This window comes from Vitis vinifera, chromosome 11, assembly GCF_030704535.1.
Source record: "Vitis vinifera cultivar Pinot Noir 40024 chromosome 11, ASM3070453v1".
In the NCBI taxonomy this organism is placed as follows: Eukaryota; Viridiplantae; Streptophyta; class Magnoliopsida; order Vitales; family Vitaceae; genus Vitis; species Vitis vinifera.
In genome coordinates, this window is record NC_081815.1 from 1459005 (window position 1) to 1475745 (window position 16741).

The window sequence follows — 16741 nt, forward strand, 5'->3', positions numbered from 1 at the left end:
GATTTCATTCATTTCTAAGCTCTTAATTGAAGTAGTATTACAAGATGTGTGGACTGCTTCGATTAATGGAAATGGAAACTATTCATCTATCTGTTAGGAGAGGAAAATGAATCTTCCAAAACAATACATGGACAAATGAAATATGCTTTTTATTCTGCATCATGACTATCTCTAATATTGGTAGCCAAAAAGAATGAGAAACTCAGAGCATAAAAGCTACAATACATTAATAACTATAGAAAAGCATTCCCTGCAAGGCCATGGTGCAATAGATCATGGGCAATGCGGTCTCTGGCCTGGGCCGAGCTCGCGGACCTCAAACCATTCTCTGGAATCATCTCATCGTCGAAAAGCTCAAACTGCAGCGCTGGATCCATTTCCTCATTCCTCATCTGACAGATGTTGTGCAATACACAACAGGCCCCAAGAACCACGGGCAAGTCGAGAAGCTTCACCTCGGTTCTCTTCTGCAGGCAAGACCACCTCCTCTTCAACCTCGCAAAGGCCTCCTTGGCAACGTTCTGGATATCCCCAATTTTCTCATTGAATGCATGCTGGGTCCAAGTGAGATTCTGGTGGGTGTAAGGCACCATGACCCAATCCAGAAGAGGGTATCCAGAACCACCAACAACCCAAACATCCTTCAAAAATCCGCTATTCGCGCGTTGGTAAAGAGAGGACTGCTCCAAAACCTTTTCATCCGACATTGAACCAGGCCAACCAATGCTAACATCGGTGAAAACCCCCTTAGGATCAACAACCCCTTGAACTGTAACAGAGTATGAAGTCTTCTGGTTTCTCTCTGTGTGGCGCTTATTGAAATAAGCGGCAACACTGACCTTAGGGGCGATAATTGGAATATGGGTAGTGTACATTGAGCCTCCAACATTGGGAATTCCTGAAATGGATTCGAATTCGTCTTTCACTATCTTCGATTTCTCGTCGTCGGGCCATTGAAGAAACTTGGGCATTAGAACAGTCTTTATTGCGGCGCAGACCTCGAGAACGAGCTTGTGGCAGGTGGATATCCCCAATCCGAATCGCTTGGACACAAGGCGGAGAGGCTCGCCGGTGGCCAACCTCCATATACAGACGGCCACGCGCTGGCGAACCGGAATCGCCAGGCGAAGCATTGTGTCCTTCTTGGTGACAACCGAGTCGAGCTCATCGCAAATCATATCAAACGTCGCTCGACTCATCCGAAACGCGCGGCGGAAGTCCTCCTCCGGGAAATCCGGGTGGCTACACCACTCCCACCAGGCCTTGGACCTGTCCTTCACCCACAACCGCCGGTGGTGCCCCACCGGCTGGCTCGAACTCTCCGAGCCCACATTGTCGGAAGAAGCAGCAGCAGCAGCAACCCCAGCAGCCACCGTGGAGGCCGACCGCCGCGCCCGCTTCACCCTCGAGCTCTCACTCTCCTCCATTTCACCAAACCGCTCAACCATATCCGCGCGATACTCATTCATGGCCTGAGCCCTCTTCCTGTGATTCTCCTCGAACAGAGCCCTCTCGTTCTGATTATCCAAAGCCCACTTCTCCTGATCCAACTTCTCCTCCTCATCCAACAACAGCAACGAAGCGAGAATCTCCTTCAACGCCCCACTCTCGTCTCCAGAACCCCCACCGGCGCCCCTCCTCCTCTTCCTCCCACCACCACCACTACCACCACCTCCGGCACTATCGTCCGGGATGCTATTACCACTATCTTGAAAGAAGCTATAAAAATGGGAGAAGTCGTCCAGCAGAAAAGTAGTTTCCATGGGCTTGAAATTGAAAATATATGAGGAAAAGCGGTGTGAACTGATGTGGGTATGAAATTGAAGGATGAACAAGGTGGACTGGGAAAATATATATGGGAAAGAGAAGGCGTGTACGCATGTGTGAACGCGTAAGGAAAGAGAGTTCAGGTGATGAGTCATGAGGGTTCGGAGGTTTGACGATGAGTTTGACTTTGGAGAGCGCGTTAACGCGGTTGGGGAGAATGGGGGTGTGGGGAAATCGGGAATTGGGATTCTGGGGGCTTTGCAAAACGTTGGAAATTGCGAAGCCTGCTGGAACCTTCCCCCCTCAAACCTACGAGGAAAGCCTTTGGAAATTGCCCTTCCAATTTTTTATATTTTAAGACAAGTGTTTATTATTAATAATAAAATTGTTTTTGAGATGTTTTAAAAAATAAATTCTTCCTTTCCCATTCAAGACTTCATATAGAAGACCAGAACTTAATAGAAGCCGCCTTTTCGGTTTGAGTTCTTCAAACCCCATAAATATTCCTTTACAATTCCCGTATTATTTTAATCTTTAAAAATTAGTGTAATGTTAGAAAAATATAAAAAATAAATGTTATAAAACGATAATTCTAGAAAATATTTTTTAATTTAAAAAAAATTACCAAAAAATTAAAAATCTTATTTGATAATTATTTTTAAAAATAATTTTAAATATCAGTTTTTGAAAACTGTTTTTTTATTTTTTATAGAATATAAATTTATTTAAAACTTAAAATATTTTTAACTTCTTTTTAATATTTGTAAGTATGTTTTAAAAAATAGTTTTTATATGCAGTTATTTTATATGTTTGTATAATTATTTTTAAAACAATTATAAGAAAATAAGTGAAAATAATAAAAAAAAACAACTAAAAGATATTATAAAAAATAATTTTTTGTTGATTTTCTTATTCTAAAATATAAAAAATTGTTCTAAAACAAGATAACAAGTGTTTTGATAAATTTTAGAAAATATTTTTAAAAATCCGAAAAATCTCTTATAATAATCCTTTATTTTTTAAATAATAAAGAAAATTTTTCTAAATTTAAAAACATGTTTAAAAATAATTAAGGATTATAAATCTCTTAAACTACCTTCTTAATCATATACCATACCTCATTTTATTATTTTATTCCTTTAAAAAAATCCAAATGAAAATGAATTTTAATTAAAATATTAAAAAACAAAACAAAAGTTGGGGTTAGCAAAACCACGTGTGCCCATTGTCTCCATTCTTATCCGTTCACACCTCAAAGATTCCTAGTATTCATTTCCCTGATATCACATGCCTTTGATCTGCCTCCCACTCTTTTCCATCATCAATGTCAAAACCCTAATCAGATCGTCTGGTCTTATAGAATTCAACCATGACTTCCCTTTAGTGTTTTCTTTAGGAAACAACAATAAGCAAGGAATATTGAAAATGTTTTATGAAAATTATTAATTTTTAAGTAATAAAAAATAAATATTCAAATTAAAATGCAAAATTGAACTAAAAAACAAAGGTTGGGGGTTAGGTTGTTTGTCCATTCTTTATCTGTTCACACCTCAAAAGATTTCCTTATATTCATTATCCATTTTGTTTTTTTCTCACCCTTTGCAATCCTTTTCACTATGTTTGTTTCTCGGGAAATTTAGCAAGGATAAGAGGAGGGAAATAAATTAAACAAAGAAGAAAAAATGAATGAAAAATAAAATTTAAATTTAAATCTCTAAGTTAATTTTAATTATATTTTATTTTCTTTTTAAATATAAAAAATTCATTTTTTAACAAATTTTTTTTACGACTTTTCAAAAACCAATTATATGTCTTATTTCATATAGCCTCATGCTTTTGAATTTAACTATTAATTATAATTAAAATTAAAATTAAAATCATAGTTTTAAAAAATACTATTAGTAATATAAAAAATGCATTTAACATGAAATAACTTTTTATAAAAATTAATATTTAAAAAAAATTATATTAAGCTATTTGAACAAAATTAATCAAACAAACAAACACTTATTAAACTCTAAAAAAATGAGTTTTTAACTTATCAGAGTTGAATTAAACTAATCATTGTACTCCGAAACTTTCTTTAAATGTGTATTTTATAAAACTCTTCATAAATGATTAAATTAGATTCTCTAATCCTTTGAAATTCAACCACAGCTTTCCTTTGAAGCTTATTTAATGTATTTTAGGCGCTCCATAACATTTATAATGGAAAAGTCAGTGAAGGCTCTATATCCATAACATTTAATACAAGTTATTAAATATGAAATAACTATATCCATAATACGAATCCCCTTTCTAAATCATGGTTAAATTTATAAATTTTTTTTAGATGGCATAACAGGAATTCATGAGATTATGCTACGTGTACATAAATTAATGACGTAGATGGTGATGTCATGTATACATAAATTAATGAGGTGGATGGTGATGTCATATGTAGATGAATGAATGATGTAAGTGATGATGTCATTTCCACGTAAACTAATGAGGTAATGTCATGTGTTTTTGGGCCAATAATGCATGAAATTAATTTATTGAAAAGCATATGGTAAATACATCCATGCATGTGGTCCTCACTCCTCTTAATTATCTACCTAAATCAGCTGAACAATATTTTGGATCAATCTTCCATTTATGGCCATCAAATCATCTCCTACACTTAGACATGGTGGGGTGGTTCATGGCCTGGTGGCGACTACCAAGGCACACTAGACCCAATTAGATTCCTCAACCCCTGTTTAGATTTCGGAAAGTTATGAATTTTTTTTGACTCTATGCTATGATTTACCTTCGAAAAGTTTAGACAATATTTAATATGCCAACAACACGATAAAGCAAATCTTCTCATAAAAGTGATTTTTTGAAGACCATCACTTGTCATGACATACTCATAACATGATAATATTAAATTCAAATATCAACAACTATTAATAATTTTTTTTTTCTTTCTAAATCATAACTTTTTGAAATATCAAAATAAACACGTGACCAAATAAACTTAAATTATAGACAAATTAGATTATTATATCATTTAATTATCAAATAGTAATTTAATTTACAGCAATTGATATACTCTATGTATATATGGCATATAATAATTCTCAAGTTGTTGTCTTAATTTCATCATAATTGTTTGTTATATTCTTAATCTTCTAAGAAGCCACATTCTCACCTAATATACATTAAAGTGTCGTTTGTCTTCGTATTATTCTACATTCTTGCTAATACAGACAAATGACATTTACATTTGACCCAAATGGAGAAAAATCAACACGTTCATATATGATTTCATGGACTTTCTCTCATTTTAATTTGTTCCATTGATGGTTGACAACTCACCAAACAAAAAAGGTAAAAATTAAAAAGAATATTGAATGAGAAAATCATTAAATGTCAACCGTTATACTAGTTTTCAAATCAATATAGACATATGATTTTTAAGGTCGGTGTCAAATAATACATTTTAATAATATAGTCAATGTTGGTTATACTCTTTTTCAAGTTAATATGGATATGATTTTCAAGGTTAATATCGAATAATACTATTCAATGATTTGGTCAACGTTGAAGAAATAATGTAGAGTAAGAATATGAACATGAGAAAAATGTGATAGATCTACCAAAATTTATTGCAGACTAAGATGGAGGAAATGTTATTAAAACTTGGGTATTTTCTTAGTTATTTTGACGGATTTTTGGATGAATTCAAGTTTTTATGTTGGTGCCACGTAACTCTTATCTTTTTTCAGACCTGTCAAGGATCTTTTTGTATTTTACATTTCCACCCCCAGGGTGCTGGTGGAACCGTGGTCAGGTTGATTTGTGAATTTTGAGCCACAAACAATGAAGGAGTGGTTCAGGTGTAGCCATTTCAATTGTGGGTTTTGGGAGTATAGCAGATTTCAGGGTCCAGATGAGCCACTGCTCTTCCATGGCTTCTCTTCTGAATCCATACCCCACTTCTCCGCTGCAACACAAGGTAATCTTTTCGGTTATCGTCACTGTTATTTGCATCAATCCAATAAGAGGGTGTAGTGCTTTCGTCAAGATTTTTGAGTTTCTGTTGGTGTCCTGTGATTTGGTTTGAGTTGGGTTTCAAAGAATTTGAATCACAGTTGTGTGTTGTCGATTGTATTTGGTGATGATGATGAAGAACCCAATAAATTATTTTTGTATTTTCTGCAGAATTTATAAATTTTGGGGTTGTTTTTTTTTATTTATTTTTTATTTTTGTGGTGGTCTTAGCTTCGGTTTCAAAGAATTTGAATTTCAGTTGGGGATTCCTAATTGTGCTTGGTAAACGATAATGTGAAAAGTGCTTGATTGTGGTTGTGGAGGTATCTGCTGAATGCAGACTGCAGAGTAATGGGTTGTGTGATCGTTTTGGTTTTAAAATCAAATTGGTTTGGTGGGTTGATCCCTGATAAATTTATCGGTCAGTCAAGGAAATTGGTTGAAGTAGATCATGAACCTGAACTTTATATGAATTTCCCTTTTCTATACTGCTCTATTTGGTTGCGGAGAAAACAAGTAATAGAGTGAAAGATCGATTTGGATCCCATTATCTTGTTCTTGTTCGAGAAGAAAAACCCCTATTGATATTCCAATTTTGGGCTCAATTGGGTAGATGATGGAAAATCTATTATTTCAATTTCTTGTCTTTTCATCCTTTGATGTCAACAATTGAGTGGGGCACTCCAGTGAGGTTTATTCAGTTTGAATAATTTCCGCAAATTGCAACAAATTGGTGTATCTTGTTATCGATTTTGGGGTGCCTAACAGGAGTTCTTTATTCAATCCTTGCTTGGCCAAGTGATATGGATCTGGTAATTTTGAGTCTGATTAATACACAATACAAGTCCCGGTAATATCCATTTGAAGTTTGCTTGTCTTGAAATGCTTTCACTGACAAATACAAGCATAATAACAAGAAGAGAACATGCTAGACGAAAACAGAGCAATGTAAATAGAGCAGAACTCAGAAGGGCCTGAAAGATCATTGGGCTTCCAAAGTCCAATGTTATCATAGTTTAGGGCTTAAAATTTCCGAAAATTAATCCTGCAGCCCTGGGGTACCGTATTTTCCTATTGTTTAGATGTGGATAACCTGCAATATGAAAGTTCTATACCACAAATTTAAAAAAAAAAAATAAACTTCAGGAATTTGCTGTGAAGCTTGTGCAAACAATCCAGTTATGTTGGTGAACTGTTACTATGTTTTCTAGGGCAAGTTTTTTATTAACTAGTGGGGTAGCTTGCTTGGCTCCTCTCTGGATCTCAATCTGATCTGGGTTTTATTGAGGTTATCGAATAAAGAGATTCACATTTTCCCCTTTTTCCCATATGCAGGTGAACCGTTTCAGTTTGAACACCATATCTAGAAACCTGCTATCAAACAGAAATCAGCTGACTGTGAGGAATGGCCCAACTCATGGGCATCGTCTAATTACTACAGCTAAGATGTCTGTTGAAGGAGATGTAATGGTGAAAGAAGCCATTAGTACTGACCAAAAGAATGGTACTCTTCTTACTCATTTACAATAGATTAGCTTAGTAAGACAGATCATGAAAACTCATTGAGCCCGAAGAAGCATTCAAGGTTGAAACAACACCTTAACGTGCATTAGTGTTGTTTGGAATGCTGCTGAGCTGTATCCTCATATGTTATTAAGTGAAATTTTGAATAAGCTTCAAAGTAGCTTTATCAAGGAACATCAGTTTGGTCTCCATAATCTGCATATATAGTATTGTGTCTCATTGGCATGCCACATGAGCCAATAAGTAAGATTCCCATTTATAGGCATGCCATGTAAAGTCAGTGACTTTCCAACTAGGGTATGCAATGACTAAAGATAACATGAGTCAGAAGGAGGGCTAAAGATGGACTCATATGAACCTTCCCAACACCATATACTTGGAATTCTTTTGAGGATACATAATTGAGTGTACAATTAAGATATTGTAGGGCTTATGAATCTTCAAAGACAACCACCAGTATCTGTCCCTATAGGTGAGCCAGTTTAAGGTAATGCAGTTTGAACAAACAAATACCGGTCTCTTTTCATATTTTCCTTTTGGACATCCTACTATAATCCAAACCCAAACAAACAGTAATGATTTTATATATTCATGGAGTTCAGTTAACTCAGACAAGATTTTTATGTAGTAATGTGTCTGGTTACATGCTACCGCTGTAGCCTGCATTTAATCCTCTGTATGATGTGCATTGGTTCTGGTTATTTAGGCAAAATATGTGCCACCATTGGTAAGAGGGAGAGTTTCTTTGCTGACTCCAGCATGTGGGAAACTTCTTCTCAATGTGCTTCTTTTTCATAATAGATAACTGAATGTTGTGGAACTTAAACTGAAGTAGAAGCCTATGTGATGTGAATAATAGTCTAAGGAAGAAAGGAGTAAAAGGCTCTGCTCTTACTATTACATGAGCCACTTTGACAACTCACATTAGTATTTCTTCCCATCCCAAATTTTTTTTATATGCTGATGTTATGCAGATATTGGGATTGTCAGCCTTCACCATGTTGGAATATTATGCGAGAACCTTGAACGATCGTTTGATTTTTACCATAACCTTCTGGGTATGTTAGTGCTTTCCATTCTAAAGTTTGCCACATTTTGATTCATTTCACAGAAAAAAAAAATCTGATATTTTAACTATAAACCAGGTTTTCCTGTAAATGAGGCGAGACCGAATGACAAGCTTCCCTACAGGGGAGCCTGGCTGTGGGTGGGTTCTGAAATGATTCATTTGATGGAGCTTCCCAATCCAGATCCCTTAACCGGAAGACCAGAGCATGGGGGACGAGATCGGCATGCTTGTATTGCAATCCGGGACGTGTCTAAGCTGAAAGAGATCCTGGATGAGGCTGGTAAGTTTTGTTTCCTTATTCTCCAGTTCATCCTTCTTTATCCCAGTTGCTGAAGGGGAATGGTTTTGTTTTGCAGGTATTCCCTACACACTTAGCAAGTCTGGTAGGCCAGCAATCTTCACACGGGACCCTGATGCAAATGCCCTTGAATTTGTGCAGGTGGATGCCTGATATATTCCAGATCTGGTAGCATAAACTTGTGGTATCTCTATTGTTATAACATTTCTCAGAACACCAAGTTTGTTTGTACATATATTCTCAAAAGTATCAATAAAAAAAAAAAAGGGAAGAAGAAGAAGGAAAACTACAAACTATGGTCACCTTTGAAACTGATGATAGTTATCAGAAAAGAAAAGAAAAAAAAAATCAGAAATTTTGATGGGATAAACATGGGATCCTAATTTTCCTGGCCATCTGCAGCTCTGTGAGTTCCCAGAAGGTGTGCTCTAGATTGTCTTCTACCATGTCTTCATTCAGTCCTGGGAGTTTATATATATATATATATTTGATGTACACCACTCTAGATAATTTTGTCCCAGATATAATCCAAAATGCTTTCACAGGAGGTTGTTGGAGCATATAGGGTATGTTTGATTTTACATTTTATATACAAATTAAGTAATTTATAAATTTTTAATTAATTTTAATTATATTTAATTTTCTTTCCTACTTTTTATTATAAAATTAAATATAAAAGAATTATTTTTTTTGTACTTTCCAAGAGTCAAACATGATGTTCATGTTGCATTAAATTTTAAAAATGAGACAACTTGTTTAAAGATTTAAGATATTTTAGATTTTTTTGAATTTATTATTTTTTAGGATAATTTTATCCTAATGAAAAAGTAAAATATTTTAACTTTTAATTTAGTGGGAAATTAATTATTTTCTTATTTTTTATTCAACCTTTAACTTTGTTATGATACATAAACTCAATTTATCATATAAAATAAAACCACATTATTTGTAAAAAATTTGTTTAACTCTTATCTTAAATCTAAATTAAAGTATCTTAATTTTATGCCAATAGGATGAAAAATGAATTTATTTATAAAAAAAAAAACCCAATATGACTAAAATAAGTTTTATTCTTGTTTACTTATTTATTTATTTATTTTATCTTTGCTTTTTAGAGAGGTTTGCTATGTTGGGGGCAAGTCATTGCCTCTATGGTAGAACCGGAGGGGCTAAAAGGCAATGATTTACCCTATGGCAAACATCAACGGTTCTCCAACTTGTAAACTTAACCAATACAAAATTATACGATAACATTCAATTTTTCCGATTCGACAATTCGATTTATGATTTATCATTCCTGGACATTGATAAGATCCTTCCTTAACGAAAATTTAGATCTAAAATTTTCTTATAAATTATTACTCAGAAATGAAATCAACAATATAGAAATCTCTTAATTTTGATAAAAAATTAATATATAAAATTTCAAAACTGAAATAAAAATTCTACAGTATGAAATCACTATTTTTATCTCATAATTTATCCAATATTTAGGGAATTAAATTTCATAAATTTCTATGAATTCTTCATTCAAAAATAAAAATAAGAAATTAAAGTTACAAAATTTAGAAAAATTAAATTTACCACGAATTTTTAAAATTCAATTCAGCATCTCACCTTACAACAAAATCAAAATAAATTACTTCACTTTCAAATTACTTAGAATCAATAATCCTAATTCGACAAAATAAAATAATTAGAAATTGATATCTCCATATTAAAAAAATTAAAATTAATGAATTAATCTAAATAATAAAGCACATACATCACATAAAAACAAGTTATAATAATAAATTCTAATATTTTGAAATACTAAAAAAAAAATGTGTATTTTTTGTTTAAATTATTAGCTTTTGAATTAAAATAAAAAGAAATATAATAATTAATTTTATAGATATTTTTAAAATATAAAAACAACATTCAATATTCAAACATGAATAAAACAATTTCACTTATAAGAAACAAATAACCTAAATAATTAATAACTTTAAGTCAAATTTAGATCAGACAAAAAAGATAAACACTTTCATTGTATCTTGAACATCTGAAGATCTTAACAAAAAGTCAATAATTACAAATTATATAACAATCCATCACACACCTATTTTATATAACAGCTCACAAACAGAAATATCTAAAATTGAAACCTAACACCTATTTTATGCTTTACATTTGGCTAAATTTGAAGTTCAGCTTTAGGCTGCTCTTCGTTGGTAATGAAGAATGATAAGTTGAAATAAAAACGTAAAGACGGGGAACATTTGAGACTGATGTCACGGACTTACGTGTTTCCAAAGCTCAGTGCAGTACTTAGACAACTCAAGCCACTTTTGAGCGGGTTGTCACACTAGCCCCCTAGCTTTATGTAGTAAAGAAGAGTATAAATACAGTCTTACCTTTCTTTCCAGTTCAGTTACTGGATGATTCTACACGACACCTCCATTCTTGTATTGCAGAACGTAATGTCTGGTTTGGAGTTAGCATTTTGTGCTGGAACGTCCACTTTGTCACTGGTGAAACATCGTGTCTATCGAGCCATGCCTTGATCGCTCGATGCTCGTATGTAAAACCATCAGCTGCAATGTGTGGATCCTCCATTACTTCCTGTATTGACACCAGATTGATGTTCATGAGTTAAACAAAAGTCCCAAGAATCAGAAGGGCATCTGGGGTTTGAGCTTTTCACCTGAAGGATTGGACAGAAGTAGTGCTTGGGCGCGGAAGTATTGTTTATTTCTACCCTTTTACTAGCATCTGCAAAATCTGCAAGTCTTTTGAGAACAGGCAGAACTTCAGTCTCAAGATCTGGCCTATCCCGGCATCTGAGTTTGGAACATTTTAGTGCAAGACAAGCTAGTTCTTCTGTTTCAGCAATTGGCCAATCTGCAATTGACTTATCCAACGTGTCTGCAAAAGTACCGTTAGTAATGGCATTTTCAACTGTCAATATAAGGCCATTTGGATGGCGAGCTGCCAATAATTGGAGGATTATGACACCAAAAGCGTATACATCTGATTTGGGTCGAATGGTGCCAGTTCTCTGATACTCAGGATCCATGTAGAAGAGTGTACCAGCTAGAATGGAGTCTCTGTACTCTGTGATGTTGTCAGGCACGGCATCTGAAATGAGCTTAGCCAGCCCAACATCTCCAATTTTGCTCACATAGTTTCTGTCTAACAAGATATTACCCGGTTTTAGATCACGATGAACAATAGGCTCTGGCTTTGAGCTGTGTAAGAATGCAAGCCCGCAAGCCACCTCAAAGATAATTTGGAACCGAACAAACCAAGGAAGAGGCATCCTTCCGTCTTGGCGGAAAATATGTTTGTCCAGGCTTCCATTTTCCATGTATTCATAAACCAGACAACCACTCTCAGGACAGGCTCCTAGAAGCAAAACCATGTGTGGATGGCGTAGGTGGCTAAGGACTTCAACCTGCAAAGAATCATAGTGAACAGTAGGGAAGTTATCCCAGTTGAAATCTCAGTATAAATATTGGATTCGGCAAATATTTAGAACCTGGAATAAATGGGAATGTAGCAGTTAATCAGAAAATGGAGTGAAAAAAGTGAAGAATCCCAGGGTTGTGATAAAACTAGATTTCAAGAATAATTGGTAAAGCATTCAATAATCAATTTGAGTTGAGAAGGAGGTGATGTTATGGAAAGTAAAAAAAATATAAAGACAACAGTTCATCAAAGAAGGGAAATTTGAAAAAGCAGAAGGGAGAGGAATCCCCCTCCTATGAGGTATGGGCTCCCCTCTTGGCTCAAGAGTCAGCTTCAGGAATTTTAAGAATAGTTAAGGAGCTCTTCCTAATATTCATTGTAATAAAATTGCGTAGTGCACCAAACAGTTCTCCAGTTTTTGAACTTCTACCACAAATATTAAATGACATGATATTAAACAAAATGACTGAATGGGGCTCGAAACTTCACTGAGATTGGAAAAATTTTATAAACCAAAGAAATACCTCTCTTAGGAACTCCTCTTTCCTGTCACATGCATCAGAATGAATAACCTTGACAGCTACTGGGGTATGATCAAGGTTACCCTTGTAGACCTTCCCATACCCTCCTTCGCCAATCACCCTGCTCTCAGAGAAAAAATCTGTTGCTACCTCTATTTCATCCTTTGTGTACTTTCTGTACCTCTTGTCGCTTGAGAAGAGTTCATCAACGATTTTCTGTTTTTCTGAGGACTCTTTCAGAGCATGTAGTTCGGCTATCTGCCTACCATTGACCTCTATAGCAAGCAAGTTTTTTGCCACCTCAACCTCCTCCATTGTTTCCAAATGCTTTGCTTTCTCTTCTGAAGCAATTTTCCTGAAAGTTCCTTCTCTTTCCAGGGCAGCATTCACTTTTCTTCTTTCTTCAATGCATTCAGAAGAAAGTATTTGGACCTGCAGGATAGTGAATCAATGATACAAGGTGGGTGGAATAAATATATATCATGGGAGATAGAACAATGAATTTAGTTTCAGAGCTTTTGATGGTCACATCACATTCTGCAAGGATATTTACATATTTGCTATGATATGTGCTAGATAAGTGAAAAAATACATTTTGGGTGTCAAGGTATAACTTCGATTTTGAAATCTACAGTGACAATTGAACTAGAAAAAGAAATCCTAGAAAATTTGATTTTCAGTTCCTTAATTTAGAACTGGCCTGAAATTTAAAAGAAAATTGTTTTGAAATTTAAAGCCTTATCCACATACGAAAATGTTCGGAAGCCATAAAACAGTCATGTTCTCACCTTGCTTTGGGTATGGACCAGCTCTTCACATGCTCTTTCATACATGGAAACAGCATCTTGTAATTCTAGCCGCAATTTTTCTACTTCAGCCTGTCCAAAAATATTAATAGATGTTAAAGCAACTAAGCATCCATTTGCTTAAACACCACCTTGGAACTGAGGATTTTTTCAAAAGATTTTACTAAAGGAGGTAGGCAACAGCACATCAAATAATTCACCTGCTCACTTTTGGTAGAAGCCATGGAATTGCAACTTTTAACTGTAAGAGTCTCCTGATTATTATCTCCCAGGTTTTGATGATAACTTTCCTGATCTATACTAGCATTTGTAGAACCCTGATGTGTAAATGCTTGAGAACTTGAGAAACTAAGTTCGGATAATGAAGAAGCTCCAAAGATTTTACGAACTTTGGACCCCAAAGTGGAAAAACCAGATATTTGTTCATTAATACCATTGGGACCCTCAGTAAGTTTTCTTCGAGTGACAAACCAGTGTCTAGAGCTCGTCTCTGGGGGATAAAACCCATAGAAATAGAAGAACATGTCAAAAGAAGGTAAATAAGCATGTCAACTTATTAATGTGAAAAGGCAACAGTTTCCAACGTACTGCTGAAGGATGAGGGATTGGTTGATTTTTTTCTAAGTCTGCGTCTAGATATAACATAAACATCGCAAGTGTCAGGAGCATATCTTAGGACAGTTGATGGTACACCTGGTCCCCTTAGCTTCCTTAAAAATCACAGCTTAAAATTCAGCATAAGCATGACAAAGAAAAGATCATACTTTTTCATCAACAAAAGAGAAAAATCAGAAATCAGAAATTGGAAACATGCATAAAACAGAGGCATATATATTTAGCACAGTTGTAGAAGAAAAACAGAACTACATAAAGGGCTGCTCCATGATTAACTCTATACCCCATTGATGTATAAATAGCATTCAGTGATCTATTTCATGCAGTAGAACTTGAAAATTGTCTTGTACTATCACATATAAGTTACCATTTTCATGATTAACAGATCTACTGACATACCGCCACTTTAGGAAGAGCAATACTGAAGCTATAAGAATTCTTGGAATTTTGGGGTATCTGAGATGTATCATGCAATATTAAATTTGAAACTTTGTAAAGAAAACAGTCCTGATAACTTAATTTTGAGAATTATACATAAAGTGATTGATTATCCACTCATCACTCACATAAGGTAGGTAGAAATAGATATGCCCATAACTCGATCAAACTGAGTAGAGTTTGAAGAAATAGGTTCCTGGAATTAAGATGGTAGCTGAAAATTCTCAACAGCAACTGATTTAGGCATCAGGATACCTGGTTAATAGATTGAAGGCAGAAATAGCCTTAAGTTGCTGGAATCCAAAACCTAGGTGCTAAGAGCTAAAGGATTCTGTCTCACTTCCAAACTAACACATTCTGATAAATGGGTTTGGCTCATCTGTAGTTGCATGCTCTTAAATCAGTGTCAATTAAAATTATCACAAATCAAATTGCCCAATGTCATGCTATGGATGAGGGTCTGATAATTTCTTTGAAAAGGATTGAGAAAGTGAATACCATGGCATAAATCTCCTAGCTAAACCTAAAACAATAAAACGATAACAAGAACATGATATATAGGATTCAATCCAACCACATAAAAATACGATGATGCAATCATCATGAGTAGGAAATCAAGAACCGGTACTCAAAATGCCAATCGCAATTAGGAAAACAAAGAGATGGAAATTAAAAAAATTATTATTTCTACAGATATGTATAATGTGATACCTCAAAATGCAGTTTGAAAAGCAAGAGCCCAAAACCAAGCTTTTAATCCCTGACTCAGAGGCGTATCTTAGAAGCACTGTTGCAGGATTTTTACCTTCCAGCACCAAAGTTTCTACCTATAATAGCTTTGATTAATAATTATAATCCAACACTTATCAATTATTAAAGCTAGATCTAGATAAAGGATAAAGAACAAACTCACATTTAGAGTTTTGCATAGTTTCTTAAATGGGAGAAAGATTTGTTCAAACTTGGCTCTCATGTCCTGGACATACAATTCCACCACATTTGCGTCCAATTCATTGATGGGTATTTGCTCTCCTGCTGCAGAAAAATTCATTTGAAAATGAAAACATCTATATAACAATTTTTTTTCCCTTTTGTCTCTGTATGTAGATCAATAGCAAAATTCCCGACTGAGTCTTATTTTGATCAATGATCTCGACCCATGAGTTCTCCATTAATAACCCTAACCATAATTTCAATATCATATATATATATATATTGACTCCCATTTGGTTGCCAAGAAAGTGAAGGAAAAAAAATGTATGTGAAGTGATCAACATAGTTGTTTTGAATTCCAATTTTGGCTACGAAACAGGTCTCAGATTCGATTTTTATTTCCTCAGTCAAACAATTCCATAAGGGGAACTAGATTTAGCATAGCTAGACCACAGAATTCAGTATTTTTTTTTCCCTTCACTTTCCGAGAAAACAAAGGAAAACACAAGAAAACTTAAAATCTTCTAACAGGTCGGCTTGTGGACCGACGAAAGGCTTTGGTTTTCCAACTATTTCTCGGGAACCAAGCAGAGTGGAAGAGAAGAGAGACGTACATGGAGTTGGGATTGAAGTGATTGCCGGCATGACGTGAATTAAGATTAACGTATCGGCATCAGCCGAAAGATTCTCCACCGCCCAACGAACGGCCCGGCGGCTTCCGTTGCCTCTGCTGCCGGGGCCGCCGTTAACGGCCACGGCGACTGACGTCATCGCCGCCACAGATATCAGCGTTGACTTCTCAGCTGTCATTCACTCCTTCTCAAGCAGACGGCGTTTCCTTCCTTTTTGGCAACTCTCTATATTTTCTATTCATGAACACGAAAATATTAAATATTTTCAAATTATTTAATCTAAAAATAAATATAATGAATTTAAAGAAAATTGTACTTTATCTATTTATCTAGGCTTGTGCACCCAATTTTTTTCTTTTAATTTTTCTACTTCATCTATTTATTTAATTAATCCTAGGTTATTTTAAATTAAATTAATGTTTGATTATTATTTAAGTAGTTAAATAATTACTTTAAAAAGAGAATTCATGCATAATTTATTATATACAATATACATACCATTTTAGGAGATGAAAAATTCTCCAAAAAGAAAAAAAAAAGTAAAAGAGAAAATAGAAAAAACGAATGATATTTTGAGCAAAGAAAGATAAGAGTTAAAGTAAATAATGATAATATATATATATATAAAATAACATTAATCAATATAAATACTTTCATTAATCATTAAAAT

The 16741-nt window shown here is 34.6% G+C and overlaps 3 protein-coding genes across 3 annotated transcripts; 1 reads left to right on the plus strand and 2 right to left on the minus strand.

Moving 5' to 3' along the window:
• Nucleotides 1–128: 128 nt before the first annotated feature.
• LOC100247440 (protein ALP1-like) lies at nt 129–1763 on the minus strand. Its single transcript, XM_002280965.4, has one exon. The coding sequence runs from the start codon at nt 1761–1763 to the stop codon at nt 234–236; it is 1530 nt and encodes a 509-aa protein (XP_002281001.1). The 3' UTR covers nt 129–233.
• A 3699-nt stretch (nt 1764–5462) lies between these two features.
• Nucleotides 5463–8974, plus strand: LOC100242371 (uncharacterized). Its single transcript, XM_002280978.5, has 5 exons — nt 5463–5750; nt 7121–7289; nt 8284–8367; nt 8455–8658; nt 8735–8974. The coding sequence occupies exons 1-5, from the start codon at nt 5685–5687 to the stop codon at nt 8827–8829; spliced, it is 618 nt and encodes a 205-aa protein (XP_002281014.1). The 5' UTR covers nt 5463–5684; the 3' UTR covers nt 8830–8974.
• Nucleotides 8975–10673: 1699 nt separating this feature from the next.
• LOC100242304 (U-box domain-containing protein 34) lies at nt 10674–16302 on the minus strand. The gene is made up of 9 exons (XM_010657864.3): nt 16054–16302; nt 15420–15541; nt 15218–15333; nt 14042–14163; nt 13654–13943; nt 13436–13525; nt 12651–13079; nt 11363–12112; nt 10674–11280 (listed from the first exon to the last, which is right to left on the minus strand). Exons 1-9 carry the CDS (start codon nt 16247–16249, stop codon nt 11086–11088), a joined length of 2310 nt encoding a protein of 769 aa, XP_010656166.1. The 5' UTR covers nt 16250–16302; the 3' UTR covers nt 10674–11085.
• Between the last annotated feature and the right edge of the window lie 439 nt (nt 16303–16741).

Coding starts and splice junctions, on each gene's coding strand:
- LOC100242371 (XM_002280978.5), top strand. CDS start 5,685: ATGAGCCACTGCTCTTCCATGGCTTCTCTTCTGAATCCATACCCCACT. Junction 7,290..8,283: donor TAGTACTGACCAAAAGAATG/GTACTCTTCTTA, acceptor GATGTTATGCAG/ATATTGGGATTGTCAGCCTT. Junction 8,659..8,734: donor AGAGATCCTGGATGAGGCTG/GTAAGTTTTGTT, acceptor TTTGTTTTGCAG/GTATTCCCTACACACTTAGC.
- LOC100242304 (XM_010657864.3), bottom strand. CDS start 16,249: ATGACAGCTGAGAAGTCAACGCTGATATCTGTGGCGGCGATGACGTCA. Junction 15,542..16,053: donor CACTTCAATCCCAACTCCAT/GTACGTCTCTCT, acceptor ATTTTTCTGCAG/CAGGAGAGCAAATACCCATC. Junction 14,164..15,217: donor TTTTCAAACTGCATTTTGAG/GTATCACATTAT, acceptor GTGATTTTTAAG/GAAGCTAAGGGGACCAGGTG.
- LOC100247440 (XM_002280965.4), bottom strand. CDS start 1,763: ATGGAAACTACTTTTCTGCTGGACGACTTCTCCCATTTTTATAGCTTC.